Genomic DNA, 21,323 nt, shown 5'->3' on the forward strand with positions numbered 1-21,323 from the left:
AATTTGACATTTTAGGTACATGATACCTTCTCTTGAACTTCTGTATCTCTAATGTGATAGTGTTTATCTTTGTTCCTTATGCAGCATCCGTTTCCCTGGAATGATAGTTTGAGTTTTGTCTACCCATAAATTTATTTTACATTTAATTTAATTTTGTTTGAAATTGATGCAACTTGCTTCTTTAAGGATGCACCATAGAGTTTTTAAACTGTAGTTCATTAAATGTGTTTTAAATTATGGTTATTGAGTGGTTCAGGTTGAATTCCCGGCAGGGGTAAACCAGAATTGTTCTAGTTTAAATTTTGTCACCAAAAAAAACTACTTTTGAATTTACTGTTGGTTTTCAGATGGCTGTCGTATTTTCTTAAGAGAGGTGAAAGAAAATTTTCCAGTGCATTGAAAGGAGTAAATCGTGGAACGGACAAAACTGCTCTGGCATCGTATATTCGCTTATTCGAACCAATGGTCATCAAAGCTTTGAAGGTAAAATTTATGTTATAAAGTATGTTTCTGTAGCGCTGATTGGTATTTTTTGCTATTTTTATCTTTGCTTACATTGTATGGAAAGTTTAGTAGTCTACATTAATAATAAAACTGTTTTTGAGGTAAAAAAAATCCACATATTGATTGAAATAATAAAAAAAACTATTGCAAAAGGCTACTATTAACATTACTTAGAACTCAAAAGAATAGTTTTTTTTTTAGTTTTGTCTATGTTCCGGCATCAATCAAAAACTACTGGACAGATTTTGATGAAACTTGTTTTTATTAGTAAGATCTGTGGCTAACTTAAACACTGGAATTTATATAATTACATAATTCCACCCCTAGAGAAGGTGAAGATATGGTAAACAGGGTTTTAGGATAACTAATTATATATGAGAAGCTAATGAAGCATAATAAAAAGATATTGGGTTTCAAAAATAATTACTCTTTAACTTCTAATCAACCAATTAATTTTTATAGTTCTGAATGTACCTGTTTTAGACCAATTTATTACAAATAATTTTATCATAAAAATGCAACATATTGTCGCAAGGGCCCTCGGACTCCGTCAAGATCTACACAAATGTCACTCAAAATAAAATAAAAAAAATAAGATAACATCTTATTATTTCAAAATAAACATTAAGGGGGGGGGGGGGGGGTGGTAGCAGTAGAGCTGGTACAGGGATTGTCTAACCTCCTTAGGACAGGGGGTGTAGGGTGTTGACTGAAAGAAAAAAAAAGTATTATTGATCCCACATCGTTTCAGGTTTTATTTCTGGTAAACTATGACCAACACAAAAGTAAATAATTAACTGATTAAATAAATAAATAAAGTCAATGTCAACATACTCTGGTAACAAACAAAAAAAAAAATATTAAATACTCTTTTGAAATAAGTAAAAGAGAAACGATTATTACTTTTTTTTAAAATAACATGATTCTTAACACACACCTCGACCCATCCTTAAGCTAAAATTAACGAAAGAAATTTTACATTGCTGGATACCACAAACTGCCTGCACTCCTGGAAAGAATCAAAACGTTAAGTCATCCTGAACCCAATTTTAAAATACGCCCACAACTGTTACAAGAGGTGAAAGAAAATTACGAGTTCGCCATTACTTACAACACCGTCGAACGGCAGCACGCAGCTACCCGCCAAGCCGAGGCTCCGACAGACCTCCAGCACCTCACCGAGAAGAACCACACCGGCGCACCCAGGGTGGCCCTTTTATTAAATCCACTTCACCACGTCATCACGTCGAAAACACTCCACGCGAAAACAAAAATCCCGGCCGCGATTCCACAAACCAACCGCCATTCCGCCAACCGACGCTATCCCCCCCCTCCACCGGTCATGCCAGACTCGCACTTCTGCCACCTGGTGGCGACAAACACCAGCGCGTCACGCGCACGAACAGCAACGCAGCGTAACCAACCAGGGCAGCCAACACTCCCGGAGATTCCAGGACAGGATGACGCAACCGCCCGCGCAGCTGGCCAGGTTCTCGGGCGGCGAACCACGTCACCGCCCCAGAAAAACAGAGAGTGCTAGCAATCTACCGCGCCAGGAAAACAACCGTCAAAGCCCGAGTGTCGCAAACAAGTGTCAGGAACTCAAGCGGCGCTCACAAAGCACTACAGCACACAAAGCCAAATTAAAAAAAACTCTACACGTAAAATTTTACCGGCTGACATCACTCCGGACGACGAGGGCTTGTGCCCCACAAGCCATGAACCACAACTTTAAATTTACAAACAAAGGATTGAAAGAAAATTTTACAATGTTAACTATTAAGATTACAAAAGAAGCCTGAGAGGCACGAGCCAATTCCTAAAAGTCATAGCAAGACCGGCCAGAGGAGAATCGATGACATAACAAACAGAGCTAGACTTAAAGACGGGTTCGAGGTATCCAAAAATTGATCCGATTGCTTACATCATAAAATTACAATTTCATATCTCCAATTATGAGTGTACATAGTTGTATTGAGCTAAATAAAGTAATCTTGAGGTACAAGCACATTTAAGCCTAACTTGACTGGCCTACAGCCGAGAGAGGCGGAGTATGGTGACAGAACAGCTCGAAGGGGCGGTGGAAGCCATGATCCCGGTGGACGATCTGCAGCTCGTCCCCAAGCCCAGGGCTCCACCTTTTGGAGTAGCACCCCTCAGCTCCAGCCATCTCTGCTGCATGTTGCCAGCAGTGCCATCCGTCAATACTGTGAAACTTTCATACCCAGCATCAGATTCATCAACAACATCAACAATAACAACAAAAAAAAAATTAATCTTAGGTGATTCATAAACATAAACTTACATAGGGGTAGCAACATACTTCAATAGAAAATGACATACTCATAAATTTAACCTTTCATTAATGTCATTTAACAACAGTGTCTAACATAGGCAAATCTCAAACAAGGTAGGTATGGGAATCCAAAAACGCCTAACCATTGATGAACCCAGGTGCCTGTTTACCCCGCAGATTCAATAATTAGGATACAAAACTTACGTCCTACAAATAAAAGTTAACCCGAGCAAAACAAGAAATTTGCAACAAAATATCCTTCCCCTTTTTAAGAGGACCGAGGGCACAAGAGGATACGCTTCTAGGTAGGAACCAGAAGGTAGTTCAAAAGTTTAAAAAGTTAGTTGAAGTCCAAAATCTTCACAGAGTCGTAATGGCAGCAACCAGCTGCGGGATAGAACGTTCATCAAACTCATTAGTACAGAAATGTAGCACTGGCTTCTCAACGTAGCAACGCCATGACAGCGGCGAACCCCACTGCGACCAAGCAGTCTCGTCTCTTCTCTTCTAGAAACTGAGAGTCCACACATACATGTCGCAATCAACTGGGGTCATCCGACGAATGCACTTCCACAGGAGTCACACACACAGCCCACAACAATTCCTGGATGGGATAACAGTTACTTTTTCCCACCACCAGGTACAGGCTGTATAGTCCCAGATCCTCGGTAATGAGGATGGACACGATGATTGATGCTATAACAGTTCATCTTCTACACTAGCACCACATGTCGAGTTTAAAGTTGGTCCTGGCTCTCCGAGTCCATGGAAATCTGGTTCAAACGCACAGTACATGACACTGGAAGGAGTATGGAAGGGAGGTAAAGGAGATAAGGAACTCTTTCTCGGCTTAACTCCCAATCCAGCATAACCTATCAAAATAGCAGACACCTAGGGTCATCTCTGGTTAACAAACAAAATCTAAATCTTTATAAACAATACACCAATGTGCCCAAATAATTAGTCGTAACTTACTTTGTTTTAAAAAAACATAGCTAATTCTTCATTAAACAACAAATACCATTTTGAAATAATTACAAACCGTGATAACAGTAAACAATTAGAATGAGTCCATCAATCAAAGAAAATTTACCTCATGGTTCGATAAGTGTGATGTTTACAAGAAATTCATCACCAAAGTTACTAGACAATTTGGCCTTTATTACATTTTCATTACGTAATCGTTCTCGTAAGTCCATAGCCTCTCCACTCGTGGAGGCCTCAACAGGCGTGACTGGGGACGATATCTTCAAATTTTTCTGTGCACTTCGTTTAAGTTGAATACACTTCCAGATAATAAAAGCCAACATACCAATTACAATTCCCAATATAAAAACCATAACAGTAAGTTCAGCATTTAACATAGTGGTCTCATCCAGTGCAGCTACACGTGGGAACGTTCCAATACCCACAAGGTATGGATTTCTAATGATAATCAAAAATAGGGTACCCCCTATCACAAATAATGCAATACTCTGAACATGTCTGACCATGAAACTCAATACTTCAACCGGTTTATTCAAAGAAATGGGGTCCAGCGATGACCCCCACTGTCTCAGGTTGGAACGGCGAATGAGGCGCGTCATCCCCTCGAGACAGCACCAGCATATCCATCAGTAGCCACCAGCAAGTTGTCTTCATTATGAGGGCCCGAGTGGCTTTGAGGGTACCTGAAACACTCTTACGAGCGACTTAAAAAAAACAAATCTTAAATTGACAAGTCACTATTAAACAAAATAACCCAGGACCGAAATGAAATGTATCACAGGTTACAATACACAACAAACGAACACCAAAAACAAATACTTGATGGCCTTACAAAGAATCTAGACACAATACAAACAGGGTTCACAATTGACATCACCATTAAAAAAAAAAAAATAAATAAAACTCAGACAGCAAAGAATGGTTTCATTCTTTCCACATTAGTTACCTCATAGCTAACTTTACCACGTTGACACTTTTTTAACCGATACAGATTATCAGATATTTTTTTCTCAACAACAAAAGGACCAAACCAGCGATGCAACAACTTCTCCGAAAGCCCCTTTTTCCGGATCGGAGTAAACACTAACACTTCCTGCCCCACCTTATAACTCACCTCTCGTCTTCGTTTGTCGTACCTTCGTTGGTCTATTCTATCTGGCTTGGGATTATTATAGCAAAACACATCATCATGCAAAGAAACATTTTTGGTCCATCTACGTAATTTTGTCTTAGGTCCTGAAGGCATTAACCTGGGGTCAGACTGTTGCTTCTTAGTCAAATCAATATCTTGCACAACAAAAACAGGTAATTCTAACGTTTTCTCTTTGCCCCTTAGGGTTCTACTACTAACTTCCTCTGCTAAATCATTACCTGCAAAACACACTGGAATTCGTTGATGCATCCTAGCCTCGTTGTGTGAATGCTCTTTTATCCTGACACAACCTAACCTCAAAGTAGGTTCTGATTCAATTTTGTTTACTTTAGGAGGATCATCTTGGGTTCCTGACTTCTGAACTTGGTTATCACAAGGAGGTGCGTTAATTTTATCATGTTTTATGTGTCTGTCCTTAGCCTCCCTCACCTCTGCTCCTTGTACCTGAATGCCCGCAGTGGGATGGTTTATTGTAAATAAAGTATTTCTGTTTCCCTTACATGAAATTACTGCCTCAAACTTAGTAAGAAAATCACATCCTAAAATAAGACCACGGATTGGTGTTTCTACCAGTCCCACTGGGTGATGATAAAAAAATTGGCCTAATTTAAAACCTAGCATAACCATGTGATTCAAGTGGTGGGTTTGTGCAGACACCCCTGCTACAACTCTGTGTTCTGCTGGTTTCCAAAAACGTTTAGGAATTAACTTACTATCCACTAAAGATACAGCAGCGCCGCTATCTATAAAAACGGGGATCTCTGTCCCAAAAATCTTAGTTTTTAAACTGAACACTCCATCGCACTTAAAAAGGGACATTGTGTTTTTACAGAATGCATTCCTAGTCTGTGCATAACTTTTCCGGCCTAGTTTCCCTGTTTTCTGCATATTTGGCTGTGAGCGACAGTTCCACTGAATGTGTCCCGGCTTGTTGCATTTAAAACAGATGGGTCTCCCATCAAAGGTCCTCTGGGGTCTAGCAAAGGTTCTAGAACCGGGATCTTGGGTTGTGTCTCTAGGTGTACTGTTGTGTTTCTGTTTGTTAAGATTATTTCTATTTTCTCCACTAGGTCTGAAATTTTGCAAGTGTATGGGCTGAACTCTTAAAACTTCCATTTCTTCACGCAGTTGCTTTAACTGTTTCCCCAACTCCATTAGTCTATTTTCTATTTTTGAATCCATTGTGTCTGCCTCCCTGATATTTCGAACAGGCACTTGTTCTGGTTTTACAGCCCCATTTCCCTTTAATCTATCATGACTCTTCGCATAGTATAGGCCTGCCTCAATTTTTCTTAAATTTCCTAGCAACTGGTCTACTGTGTTGTTAGGAAACAACATAACTTTCTCCACAATATCCGGTCGTAAGCCTCTTAATAAATATCTCACTTTATTGGCTTCTGGCATTTTGGGGTCAAGCCGATTACAAAGGTGAAGAACGTCGTAAATAAAAGATTCAAATGGTTCCTCCCCACCCTGTACTCTTGATTGAAGTCTTATTTCCAGGTCTTCTACCTGACCTACACGAACAAAAGCAGCCTTTAAAGCAGTGGCTAATTCATCAAAAGTTTTCACATTTTCCAATGTTGACTCATAACTGTCATACCAGCGGCTAGCTGGTCCCCTGAGAAATGTGGGTAAATACGCAATACATTTTTGGTCATTCCAGCCATTGACCTTGGCTGCTCTCCTAAACTGTTTTATAAACTCATCGACATCTTCTATTTGTCTCCCCCAAAAATAGCTAGGTTCCACAAAAAATTTTCCTGCCTCCATTGTGTCGTGGTGGTCTTCTCTAGGTGCTGAGTTTAACAAATGCAATTTTTCTTGTATCTTTACCAGGGGCTCCTCATCTGAACTACTATTTTCACAAATATCAGGTATCCCTGTCTTGTCGTCAGTACATAGGCTAAGAGTGTATTGATAAGACATGCCCAAACATAAAAAAATTAACAGAATACTCAGTGTGTGGACATACTTAAACTAAAAAAAAAATAATCATGCTCCTGATAAACATTCAGCCTCCTACCTAACCAAGCTTAAAAAAAAAAATCTTAAATCAACTGCTTATAATTACACACACACAATATCAAAAAAAAAAACCAATTGAAATACTAAAGTGCAATTTTTAAAAAAAAAATTACTTAACTTAATGAAAATTTAAAAATACTTAACTCTATAACAAGACCATTTCATTTTTACACTTATTCTGAGAACATGTAAGTAGGCATTCTGTCTCCACTCCTATAATTAAAACCTGAAAATGGAAGGTATGCAAATTAAAACTCCTGAATATGTTGTTCCTTGCTGATAAACATAACCACTTATCTCAAACACTGGCTGAAAAAAAAAAATGATTACCATTACAGAATAGGCCAAATTTAAAAAAAAATAAATTAATAATAATTTCTCATGATTAAAACATTTATAAATAACCTGGCTGTACCTTGTGACCCCTGAAACAGATATGGTTAAAACCAAACATCACCATTACACCAAACAAATTTAAAAAAAAAAATAACACACACCCTACAATTAGACATACCCGGCGCCTCCACCAATTTGTCGCAAGGGCCCTCGGACTCCGTCAAGATCTACACAAATGTCACTCAAAATAAAATAAAAAAAATAAGATAACATCTTATTATTTCAAAATAAACATTAGGGGGGGGGGGGGGGGGGGGGTGGTAGCAGTAGAGCTGGTACAGGGATTGTCTAACCTCCTTAGGACAGGGGGTGTAGGGTGTTGACTGAAAGAAAAAAAAAGTATTATTTATCCCACATCGTTTCAGGTTTTATTTCTGGTAAACTATGACCAACACAAAAGTAAATAATTAACTGATTAAATAAATAAATAAAGTCAATGTCAACATACTCTGGTAACAAACAAAAAAAAAATATTAAATACTCTTTTGAAATAAGTAAAAGAGAACGATTATTACTTTTTTTAAAATAACATGATTCTTAACACACACCTCGACCCATCCTTAAGCTAAAATTAACGAAAGAAATTTTACATTGCTGGATACCACAAACTGCCTGCACTCCTGGAAAGAATCAAAACGTTAAGTCATCCTAACCCAATTTTAAAATACGCCCACAACTGTTACAAGAGGTGAAAGAAAATTACGAGTTCGCCATTACTTACAACACCGTCGAACGGCAGCACGCAGCTACCCGCCAAGCCGAGGCTCCGACAGACCTCCAGCACCTCACCGAGAAGAACCACCCCGGCGCACCCAGGGTGGCCCCTTTTATTAAATCCACTTCACCACGTCATCACGTCGAAAACACTCCACGCGAAAACAAAAATCCCGGCCGCGATTCCACAAACCAACCGCCATTCCGCCAACCGACGCTATCCCCCCCTCCACCGGTCATGCCAGACTCGCACTTCTGCCACCTGGTGGCGACAAACACCAGCGCGTCACGCGCACGAACAGCAACGCAGCGTAACCAACCAGGGCAGCCAACACTCCCGGAGATTCCAGGACAGGATGACGCAACCGCCCGCGCAGCTGGCCAGGCTCTCGGGCGGCGAACCACGTCACCGCCCCAGAAAAACAGAGAGTGCTAGCAATCTACCGCGCCAGGAAAACAACCGTCAAAGCCCGAGTGTCGCAAACAAGTGTCAGGAACTCACGCGGGCTCACAAAGCACTACAAGCACAAAGCCAAATTAAAAAAAACTCTACACGTAAAATTTTACCGCGTGACAATATAAATATTACTGCTATTTTGGTGGAGTATCATGATACAGCATTTATAAAAATGAAAACAATAACACCAGAATCTTCTGTTTAAAAAATGAGATTGGACCTGAAATGAAAAAAAAACCATATCATCTTGTCTCTGCGAACCAGAGATCCGTCACAGTGCAAAGCGTAAAATCTGCCCGGCAGCAATACACGGTGACGAGCGACGTTCAGCTGCAGTGCAGAGTCCTGCTGCTGCTGAGCCAGCTGGTGCAGCTTCGCGTCAACTACTGCCTGCTGGATTCCGACAAGATCTTCTTCGGCTTCGTCCTCAGGCAGTTCGAGTTTCTGGAAGAAGGTCAGATCCCGTGAGTAAGCAGGTGTCTTCTCTGCCCACGTGCTTGCTGTTGGCTACGTACCCATCTGTCACGGTACGTGTCCGCCGATGTGAGCGGACGTTTCATCAAATAAATAACTTGGTTCCTGACAGAACTGAAAACAATTTAGTTTAAAATTACGAATATTTTTTTCTTAAATCACCTCAGTACTTATGATAATGTAAGTTATCGCATTGTTTTTAGTCTCACGTTACATTTTTATGGATCCTTGCCCACTTGCATTTTTATTTGTAGTAGTGGTTCACTCTAAGCTCGTTGGTATAACTCCTCAACTCTCTTTCTGATAGAGAATTCAAGTATTTGGTTTGCTAGCTTGATTTAACTGGTACTGCAGATTCCTCTTATTATTAGGGTGTTATGAATCTTTAAGCTAAGGAAATTTTGATAACTTTACATGTACACTTCCTTATTTTGACTCTTAACAGTCAAGCAACAAGTAAGCTATTAAATTATCATTTCTGTTTAGTCATGTCGAAAATTAATGCCAGAAATGATTGTATGAAACTTAAATAAAAAGTTTTTATGTTTGTTGTAATTTATTACTTATACCCCTTTACTCTCCTAGAGGGCAGATACTAAAATAATTGCAATACTAAAAAAAATTGTAATGAAGTGTTAATGGTGTAAATTTTAGGAGACATTGCAAAGAAGTGAAAGGAAAGGTGTAAAGAATTTAGGTTGCAATTGCCTTTCCAATTGATACAAGGGGAAAAAAAATTAAGTTATTTAAAAGTAATTGGAGAGTGAAATTATATTTGCTACATTAAAAGAAAATTCTGAACAAAATGATTGAATCAAAGGTTTACCAAAGTTTAAATACTTTAGGCAACATCAATACTGCAAATAAGAGGAAGAAATAGATGGGAATAAAGAATCAAAGAAGAATAGGTATAAATCAAAGGTGGCGTAGTGTGATGCTATAGAAAGCCGAAATTTTTCAAGTTTAACAGTTTACTGTGATAGTATAGTAAATTATTTTTCTTCTTTTATTTTGTATTTAAAAAGTTTGTATGTAGCCTTCGTGTTGAAACCATTTGTTTTTAGTAAACCATTCACATTAAATCAATAAAAATTATGTTTTCCTTAAACCCTAAAAAAAAATCAGGTTTCTATGTGTTATATTATAAATTTATTTAAGATCATGTGCAGAAACATGTATGTATAAGAGAAGCAAAGTAGTTTTATACTACTTTGGATGTTGTGTCATAATAAGCAACAGGCTGTATTGTATGTAAGCACTTGCGTGAGCATGTGTTGGAATGCTGCAGCACGTGAATGAGAGTGGATGTGTTTCAGGCAGGCAGAAGACCTTATCCCGAAGATCTTCTACTTCCTGGTGCACCTGTCCTACGAGAAGCACCACTCCAAGAGCATCACGGGCATAAGCGAGATGATACAGCTGTGCAACGGCCTGATGGCGAGCGGCCAGCCGCCGGTCTCCCACTGTGAGTGTGCGTGGTTTAGCGAGCCGGCCAGCTGTATGGGAACGCTCTGTTCAGAGCGTACCGGCAGGGCCCTGTAGAGCCAAGTAGTTCCGACTCGGGACGACCCGATCTAGGCTTCTGCGAATGCTATTTTTTTTAATCAAATTGAATTTTGGATTGAATGTCACCAGTGGCGTAGCCAGGATTTGTGTATGGGGGGTGTTAAGAAGCATGCCCTCCCCCCCCCCCCCCCTATTTAAGGTGTAAAATAGTGCTATTTTAGCAGTTTTCGGTTCTTAAATTTAAATATTGTAAGGGTTTAAATTTTATTAATTTTAATATGAAATTTGTTTGATTGATGAATGAGAAATTAATTAAAGATTTGGAGCTAAGGGGGGGTTTGAACCCCTAACCCACCCCCCTGGCTACGCCCCTGAATGTCACAATATTTACGAATCCCTACTATTATAAATGTGAAAGTGTGTTTGTGTGTTTGTTCTTCTTTCACGCAGCAACGGATCAGAATGATTTTTTGCATATAGATAGTTTAAGGACCGGAAAGTGACATAGACTACATATAATTATGAAATTACATCCCTAAGGGAGTGAAAAAAGGGGTAAATTCAGTTTTATAACAGAAAATCACAGGCAGTAGGTCATAGACACACAAACAGTGAGTTTGCCTCATTTCTCTATGTCCGCCACAATGTTATATAGTAAGGTCTGACAACTTCCTACCCTTCTCCTTGGGGAGACCCATCCGCTTAGTGAAGCTTGCGGCTGCTAGCAACTGAAGACGCTAATAACAGTTTAGTTTATAAATTAGTCAATAGATGGCATTGCTTTGAATTTTTTAACGTGCTGTCTTTTGGTGCGTCCGTCACGTCTTGCTTAGGCTTTACCTGCCCTCCCACAAAATGAAGTTGAAGATTCGTGTCCCGGTTTTGCTGTGCTTAGCTTTGATGTACCAAGATTGTGCAAGCAACGTCATTACTATCAATTGTGGGATTTTATTGTAAATTTATAATGTTATCTCTCCTGAATTTGATGTCTAGTTTCATTTTTTCTCAACAGATATTATTTAATAAATAGTGGTGCACCGATGCGGATACCGATGAATCGTAATCGGTGATTATGAGTACTTACAGATTAATCGTAATTGGTGATTATGAGTACTTACCGATTAATCGTAATCGGCGATTATCTTAACGATTACTTTGCCGATTATTTACGTCCCGGCATAATTAAGTAGGTTTTTACCGTGTAATATTTTGTTACAGGTTTTAGGGTGAAATACCGTAATATTTGTATATATTACAAAATTCATCTAACTCCGTCATATCATAATTACAGATATTTCGTTAAGTTTAATAAATCTCATTGCCTCGAACAATAAAAAATACATTTTTCCTACACGTTTATTTACGTTCCTTGTTCATTACCTATAGCCAGAGACGTAAAATAGATGTCACGCAATCAAAATACCACAAACAGTTGCAGTGGATTCTATGACAATCGATCTTTTCGAGTCGTAGTAGCGGTTCAAAATCGTGGTCCCGATTCCTTCTAGAGTTTATCACTGCATTTTACCAACTCGTTATGGGCATCTTTGGTAACATTATCCGTTGTTGTGTTATTTGTATGTGACGTGAAAAGTGAAAAAGTATTTATAATTTTATATATTCAGTCAAATAAATAAAATAACATATGCTAGAATTTGTTTTGAGTCATTTTTATATAATTATAGTGAGATGGCGAGTAGGGAGAAAAAAAATGAAGTGTGGAAACATTTTTCTATAAACACAAGTGAACAAAATAAAGCAGCATGATTACATTGTTAAACGGTAATTTCTTGATGCAACCTTATGTGATAGTCGATAATAATGCTAGTTTTCCGCAACAAAAACTTACCCATTGTAAATTTCAATTATTAGACTGTAGTTCAAGTTGTTTACAATAACAAATATTTAAATAGAAGTTAATTTAATTTACACTTTGCAATGACTTAATAGTGTATTTTATATATTTTTATACTGTTATTATAACTGTATTCTCAATTTTACGTAATGTTATTAAATTCACATGGGAATAAAAAATTTTGTGTGCATTATTACACTTAAAAAGAATTTCTTCATTATAATCGGTAACTGAATCGGTATCTGCCGATTATTGCTCTCATAATCGGTAATCGAATCGGTAATCGGTAAAGTCATATCGGTGCACCACTATTAATAAATATTATCTAATAGTTTTACAGGGTCACACAAGTGTTCATAGTTATGTTCACTTGCGTGACCTTTTACAGTTTTAAATAATTAGTGATGGGTCGGATCCCGATTTTCTCGGATCCGAATCTCAAATTCAAATCCCAGAGAGTAAGTCAAATATACCCTTCAAATCTTAATCTAGATATCAAGAGTCAAAATTATAATAATATACAATGATTGAAAAATATAAACTATGGTGTTCAAACATTCCAACCATTAATTGGTTGTTTCACAAATTAAGTTTCCAGAATCAATATACATTGTCATTTTATTTATATAATCAAATTTTAAAAGTACAATATCTTGGGGAATGGTAAGAGGGCAGATATGAAGAAAAAAATTGACCTAGTAAACTTCAAGGGTTTTCAGTGTTGAATTTTTTTTATTTAGGTCATGTCCTTAAATATTTTCCTTCGAATTTTTTTCTTTGAGTATCGAATCCTTCCAATACTAAGTATTTGATGGTATTTGAGGATTTGATTGACCCATTCCTAACAATAATGTTTATTTATTTATTTATTTATTTATTTATTTGATTTGTTACATGCCACACCAACAGCACAAGGCTCCAACGGTGGGCACAACATGTAAGACAAGTAAAAAAACAAATACAGTAACAGAACAAAAATAAGAACAAAACAATAAATTATAAGAACAACAAATAGTAGGACAAAAACAAAGACAAGACAACATAACATACAAATATCCATATGAGTGCTTAACTTCTAAAAATTACTTAAAATAACAAAAATGTTTCATGAGAGTAATAAATGTATAAGTACAGAACATATAATATTATTTAGATAAATACAGTTAGTATCCTTAGATTAATATATCTGGTATTAAAGATAATTAATCTTTGGATGCTGAAAAAATAATTTTTTTAACAAGTTTTTTCTCTCTGGTAGGTTGTAAGTGATTAACATACATATTAAAATTGTTAACAAGTCTATATATAATATCATTTGTATTTAAAAGTGTGCACAAAAAAGGTGGGTTACGGCTATTAAAAGAAGGAATTTTAATGCCAGTAACATCAAATATGTGAGGACATATAAGAGTACCATAATAACAATTGAAGACAAAAATGGCATCTAAGATCTTTCTTCTAGTTGATATGAACCAAGGAGGGAATTTAAATCTATGTTATTGATGGTATTTAATTTTTGTTAATATAGTCAGATACTTTAGATTGAATCCTGTCAAGCTTTTCAATATCAGTGTTATTGATGCTATTCCATATAATAGAACCATATTCAAGTTTTGATCTTATTAGAGCTGTATAGAGGGAGAGAATAGAGTCAATATTGGAGGTGTTAAAGGTGATAAATTTAATTAGACCAAGTATTTTGTTAGATACCGAGATAATGTTTTCAATGTGAAGATGAAAAAATAGTTTTTGATCCAGTTAAATTCCTAGGTCTTTGACATGTTGAGATTTTTTAATAGGTAAGTTATCATGTTTGTATTCATATTGCAACAGGTAGGTTTTTCTAGAGAAGGTAATGATAGCAGTTTTTTCCATGTTTAGATTGACCAAATTATTTGTGCACCAATTTCCAATTTCTGTAATATCACATTGTAGTAGATAGCTGTCATGATATGAAGAGATTTTCTATATATCTTTAAGTCATCGGCAAAAAGAGTGCCAACCGAGTTCTTTAATCCAGATATTATATCATCAATTATTATATCATCAATGTAGATATTGAAAAGTAAAGGAGATAGTGTGCCACCTTGAGGGACGCCAGAAGGAGTTGGGTGGAGATCTGAACTTATATTCTGTACTGAAACATAAAAGTTTCTGTTATTTAAATAGCTTATTAACCATGATAAATATTTATCACTTAGCCCAATTTTGGAACATTTGCTTAGTAGTATTTGATGATTAACAGTGTCGAAAGCTTTAGCTTAATCAAAGTAACAAACATCTACTTGACCATGTGTAATGACTTCTGAATAAATAGGATTAAGAAAGGAGACTAAGTTTGTCATGGTTGTTTTACCTGTTCTGAACCCATGCTGTGAATCAGACAATCTATTGTTTACATTAAACGCTAAGTGTTTAAATATTATTTTGTCAAAAATTTTGGCAAATCCATTTAACAGAGATATAGGCCTATAATTTGAAACAATAGAAGTTTTGCCCTTTTGTGTACAGGAATAACCTTGGCAATTTTTTATTTATCAGGGTAGATGCTATTTAGAATACTGAAATTATATATATGCTGTAAGAGAGGAGCAAGGATTAAGGAGCAACCTTTGATAATAAAATTTGGTATGTTATCAGGTCCTGTAGACAATGTAGATTTTATGGTTTTTATACTCCATAGGACTAAACTAATCGAGATATTAGACATTGGAATATTGTATGAACAACAAGGAGATATGTTTTGGTTATTTGTGTTATTTGTAGTAACATAGACACTTAAAAAATATTCAGCAAAGGAATTCGCAATTAAATAATTATTATCCGTAATTGAGTTATTAATTTTAATTGAGGGATGCTGACTATAACCCTTTCTCATTATTTTAACATAATTCCAAAATTTTTTAGGGTTTTGCTTAATTTTATTGTTATTATCACAAAGCCAGTTTGTTTTATCCCTACACATAAGTGATTTAGTTTCCTTGCGGTAATCTGAGAATAATAAATAGTAAAAAGGATTCAGATTTTGTTTATATAATTTATGATAGTGCGATTTCTTCTTAAGAGATTTTATTAGTTGGTTGGAATACCATAGGGGATATTTTGTAGCCTTTTTAATAGTAGTAGGTACATATAATTCTATGAGATCATTCATTGTACACGTTAAGTAGTCAACCATGGTATTTATATTTTTAGAATTGTATAAAATTGACCAGTCATGGTCCCTATGAGCAATAAAAAGGCCGAGATAGTCACCAATCTTATAGTTTTTATATGAAGACGATGTATTATCGTTTATTGACATATCATCAAATTGGAAGTTTATCTCTAATGCAGGATGAAAACTATCTTCTTTAACTAGTGGTTCCAGAGCTTTGCTAACCAGACATGATTCAATATTAGTGAGACATAGGTCCAAGAGTTGGGCCGAAGGTTGAGTTTGATTAAGCTGAATTAAACCTCTTGCTGATACAAAGTTGATTATTGATCTGGCTTTCGACTTAATATTTGAATGAACTATATTTTGGGTATGCAATTGAGGCCAGTCAATGCCTGGAACATTAAAATCACCAATTATTAATAAAGAGACATCAGAATTCACAAACTTATCTTCAAGGGCTTCAAAGTATGAAGTGTAGGCTGAAGGAGTTGTTTGAGGGGGAATATAAATATTCCCAATGATTAAAGGTTTATCATGTGTTTTTATATTTATCCAGACAGCTTCTATTCCTGGATAGTCATATTCATGCGTAGATGTTACATTTTTGAATTTATGTTTATTAACAGCAGTCAGGACACATCTACTCTTCAAAGTTAATAAATGGTCCCTATCAGATCTGTAAATACGGTAATTATTGTTGAAATAATGAGAATTCAGACTATTATCGGTGAACCAAGTTTCAGTTAGACATACTAAATCATTATCACTATGCGAGAGGTTTTCAAAAAATTCAATTGCTTTGGTTCTCAAGCCTCTTACATTCTGATAAAATAAAATAAACTCCTCATTTTTAAGTTTCACACTGAACTAGTGAGAAGCCCCTCCAGGCGCTAAGGCAGAAGTAGGAGCAGATGTAGGCTTAGAAATAGCAGTAGAATTAGTTGCGATGTTGCAGGTAGAGGTGTTAAGTTCCTCGGTAGTGGATGAGTTGCTCAAGATTTGTTCTGGGTGTAATTTACCATAGAAGGGGCTTATTAGGCAGCCGCTGGGCCAAAACACAATGTTATTAATTCGACTGAAGTCCTCTTCTAAAACCTGAACATGGAAGGAGGCATATGAATTGAATTTAGTTTTCATCTTCGTTACTTTAATATGATCTAAGTTCAGTTCACTTGAAATGTATTCTACAATTTCTTGTTCTTGTACACTTGGGTCGAAACGAGTCACAAAAAGAGCTTTCATTCTTTTGGGTGCTGGTTTGGGTAACATTTTAAGTGTGGAAATGTTACGAATCCCTATTTTTATAGGTGTTTTCTTCATTTCCGTTGAGCGTTTAATGTCACTGGTATCTCTTGTGTTGGACTTGCGCCTGTGTTCCACTAACGTGAATGGTGTACTGTCGACACGTCCTTTGTCATCGTGTCTCATGACGCAGCGGGATTCCTGCTGACTGATAAGTAGGTCACGCGGCTGGCTGCGGTTTCCCGTGTCCCGTTGGGAAATTACACGTTCCGCTGTCTTGTGATTGGAAGAATTCTTAATTACTTGACTATAAGATGCATTATGGTCTTTACCTGATGATAAATGTTCCTTTATTTGTATAATTTCTTGCTTAATTTTGACATTTTCTTCTCTGGAATCAAGGAGTAGCGTTTTTAACACGAGGTTCTCACTTTTTAGTTCAACAACTTTGACACTTAGATAATTCACTAGATTATATAGAGCTTCCATATTTATTTGATCTGACTTTAATGGTTCGATACGCAGCTCATACATAGGTTTATCACATGATCCCATACATTGGTTTATCACATGATCCCAAAGTTTGGTAAATATTTGGTGAGAAAGTTTGTGACCCATCAATAGATGTAAGAGTGCTATTGAGGAAAAAAAAATTTACTTGAAAATACATTAATGTAATGTAATAGTAATGACAATAAAATGACATTAATAACTTACTTGTGAGACTGAGTCTTAAGCATGAGATAGTGGTATAATTTGACAACTTACAGGAAAAGGAAAATGCTTGTTATGTGTTTGTTTGCTGCAGGCATACCGGCTCTTGTTCCCGTAGTGGAAGACGTTTTCCTGGTGAGAGGGACGAGTGGCAGCCCTGCGGACCTGAAGGATCTCGACACACAGAGGGAGTGTCTCATCTCTGTGATGCTGCGTTTGGTGGAATATCACCAGGTACAGTCTCACTCGGGCTTGCCTGAACACTTTCAACTTTCAGAATTCGGCCGGAACTACAGGTTTACATACTGACAAGTTGGCAAAAATTCAAACAAAGAATTTTCACAGATTTGAAAGTGTTACATTTATCATTGTTTGTCTTTAAAATTTATTTACTTTAGTAAAAATCAGAGAATTATTTTGTGTAGAAGTAACATCTTTATATTCATAATATTCTAACATTTTCACGTGATCGGCACATGCTTGCAAGTCACTGGGCCTATGACTGTTTTGATTTTGCCATCTGGTAGAGTGAGTTTGAAAAATATTTGATTAAATATGAAACAACTGTAGACTACTTACAGAATGGTTAAAAGAAATATTACCTGGCACTTGGAATGATAAGAAAAACCTATTATTAATAGATGCCATCATTAGCAGGCCTGTGCGGATCCCCAAATTTTCGGTTCCGATTTCAGTTCCTTTAAAATACCGGACCCAAACTAGTCTTTTCTAATCTTCAGTTACTGCTCCGGGTATTTTTTGTGCATTTCTGTTACTTCATATAGCAACACATTCATCATCTGGGACAGGTAAACAAACACATTCTTTCAATGTGACCAACTTCTAGCTATGTAATAATGCACAAAATGTGTATAGGTTACAATTAATGTGGGGAGGGGTAGGAACCATTCGACACCATCTTATTTTTAGACTAAAATTTCTTTGGTTAATTTTTGTTTTCGTTAAAGTATAATACAATGTTCAATTTTAATTCCTCTAGTTCATAGTGTCTGGCTGTTAAAACATTTTTTATGAGATCTCAGCTTTAACAAAACTTGCACAAGAGTCACACTAGATTTTTTTAAACTAAAAATTGGAATAAAATGTGTGACATACATGAAGATAAATTTGGTATGTCAACCTATATTATATTATGTAAGTATAACATCATTGTTGATAATCGTAAAAAAAAAAAAAGGACAATCTTGCAGAAACATACCCTATTTACCTGAATATAATGTGTTAGTTTTTATCAACTTTTCTGAACCTTGCCTTGTGTGAATGGCCTGTGTCAGCAGACAGTGGTAGATGAGACAAGTAAACACTTTTGAATGCAACTGCTAGCCACAGTTACCCCCTCCCCCTGCTCTTGGCAGCCACAATATATCACAGCATTCTTTGCTCTCTGACAAATGGCTTATGAACTACATCCATAAAATACTTTTTTTTCTTCCAATTACTGCTTTCCTCTTTCAAAAAAGGCCATGCAAATCTCTCTACAGACAGAAAAGCTGCATGTAAATATAGTTTAAATTCTAATTTAAATCATTTTTAATATGTGTGTGTTTGAATTTTTTTTTACCCCCATTAAGTATTTTTCATAAAACTCATAATCAAAAAGTTTGTGGTCACATTATATTCAGAGTCCCAGTTGTGTTTTTATGTCGTGCACACCCTGACCATATACGTAGTACCAATCTTCACCGCTGTCCATCAGTTGTTTATAGTTTTTGAATACATATCTACTTTTCTGTAACATCATTCATAATGCCTTTTTTTTTAATAATTGTGATGTCGCACATTTTGCTATGCACTTTAATCGTGAGTGTACTGAGCTGCGGCAACATTTGAAACACTTATATTAATTTCCATGATCTAGTGACAGCTTGTCACTCGCATGTTGCCCTTGGAGGTGGTAACTGGTCTTCTTCACACGCTGCCAACAGTCTGAGATTCCTAATGTCCCTCAGAATCACCGACGACAACGTTGTTCCCGTCGTGATGTTCCGTCAGGAACTCGGACTCCTCACAATCCGGTCTTTCCCCGCTTCGTCGAACACCAGAGTCCGTCCGGTGTCGGTAGTCGGTGTCAGGTGATTATCGCTCTTCCTTAGTATGTGAGCCGCTGCTCCGGTCGCACTCGTCAAGTCCTCCGCGCAGCCTCCGACGACGTGCGCCCTTCTAGCAGCGATGCTCCCTCCCAGGTGCTGGAGCTTCTGGGCGTGGTGCTGGGGGAGTCGCGGCAGGGCTGCGACTGGGAGGAGCGGTGGCGCCGCTGGTCGCGCCAGGCGGCCGACGCCCTCCTGCCGCTGCTGGCCCGGGGGCGAGTGCGCCTGGAGCAGCGCGGGGCCCAGCTCGCCCTGCACCGCCTGCTGGGCGCCGCGTCGCCCTGCGTGTTCCGGCCCGCCGACCCCCTGCTGCGCGTGCTGTTCGCCGAGCCCCCGCGCCCGGTCAGCAACCACGCGCGTCGTCGACAACCGCTAAACACACACGGGAATTAACTTTATCATGGACGAGACACACGTTTTCAACAAAACACAAAACACACGGGAATTAACTAGGGATGTGCGAATCCTTGATTTTCATTTCGGTTTGAATCTGATTCGAATCCCTGGCAATAATTGAGATATGAATCCGATTCCGAATATTAAGCACAGAATAATTAAAAATAACTGATTAATTTAAAAATAATGTGTGTTTACTTTTTTCTAACTGTAACTACTGGCAATTATTTATCACACTGTGATTAAAATGTTTATAATTATTTAAACTTAATTAATAATAAACACTTGAAAATATGGAAACCAAAACCTATTCGATTCTCCAACTCAATCGTAATAAACTGCACGCCACTGGGAAATCTCAGTTTTATAAACATTCAGCAAACGAAACCATTTCTTCTCCAATAAATAGCCAAGACTTTTTTTCTTGTAGGTATGTAATTGTTTTTTGTTTATAGTTTGCTATACAAGGAAATTCGTAATTATAGTTTAAGCTCTCGAAATCTTGAAATTCTTTTAATGTCACTGTGTTAATTATTTAATTTACAGATCTTTCTTTGATACATCATATTATAAATACTTACGTAATAGTAGCCTAATTTTATTTTTCACTGCTAGTATTTTTGAGCAGTATTAAATTTATTTATAACCTTTGTGAATATTCGTAATACTGTTTGAATCCATGGACGTACAACGATTCCGGGTTCGGGTAATTGTGGATTCGAACCGTACCCGAAAATAACGGGTACTCGCACATCCCTAGAATTAACTTTATCATAGATGAGACACACGTTTTCAACAACAACAAAACACACATGGGAATTAACTTTATCATAGACGAGACACACGTTTTCAACAACCACAAAACACATGGGAATTAACTTTATCATAGATGAGACACACGTTTTCAACAAACCACAAAAAAACACACGGGAATTAACTTTATCATAGACGAAACACACGTTTTCAACAAACCACAAAACACACACGGGAATTAACTTTATCATAGATGAGACACACGTTTTCAAAAAAACCACAAAACACACACGGGTAATTAACTTTATCATGGATGAGACACACGTTTTAAAACAAACCACAAAACACACACTAGAATTAACTTTATCATAGACGAGACAAACGTTTTCAACAACCACAAAACACACACGGGAATTAACTTTATCATAGACGAGACACACGTTTTCAACAAACCACAAAACACACTGGAATTAACTTTATCATGGATGAGACACACGTTTTCAACAAACCACAAAACACACGGGAATTAACTTTATCATAGACGAGACACACGTTTTCAACAAACCACAAAACACACGGG

At 37.1% G+C, this 21,323-nt stretch overlaps 1 protein-coding gene across 3 annotated transcripts in view; it reads left to right on the forward strand.

Moving 5' to 3' along the window:
- LOC134539280 (huntingtin) overlaps positions 1-21,323 on the forward strand; it is a 135,661-nt gene that overhangs the window by 40,364 nt on the left and 73,974 nt on the right. For all 3 annotated transcript variants that reach the window (XM_063381104.1, XM_063381105.1, XM_063381106.1), the window contains exons 22-26: positions 348-483; positions 8,839-8,999; positions 10,326-10,474; positions 17,581-17,720; positions 19,691-19,936. In XM_063381104.1, coding sequence (XP_063237174.1) covers positions 348-483; positions 8,839-8,999; positions 10,326-10,474; positions 17,581-17,720; positions 19,691-19,936 — 832 coding nt within the window. The remainder of the gene's footprint in view (positions 1-347; positions 484-8,838; positions 9,000-10,325; positions 10,475-17,580; positions 17,721-19,690; positions 19,937-21,323) is intronic.

This window comes from Bacillus rossius, chromosome 15, assembly GCF_032445375.1.
Source record: "Bacillus rossius redtenbacheri isolate Brsri chromosome 15, Brsri_v3, whole genome shotgun sequence".
Classification (NCBI taxonomy): domain Eukaryota; kingdom Metazoa; phylum Arthropoda; class Insecta; order Phasmatodea; family Bacillidae; genus Bacillus; species Bacillus rossius.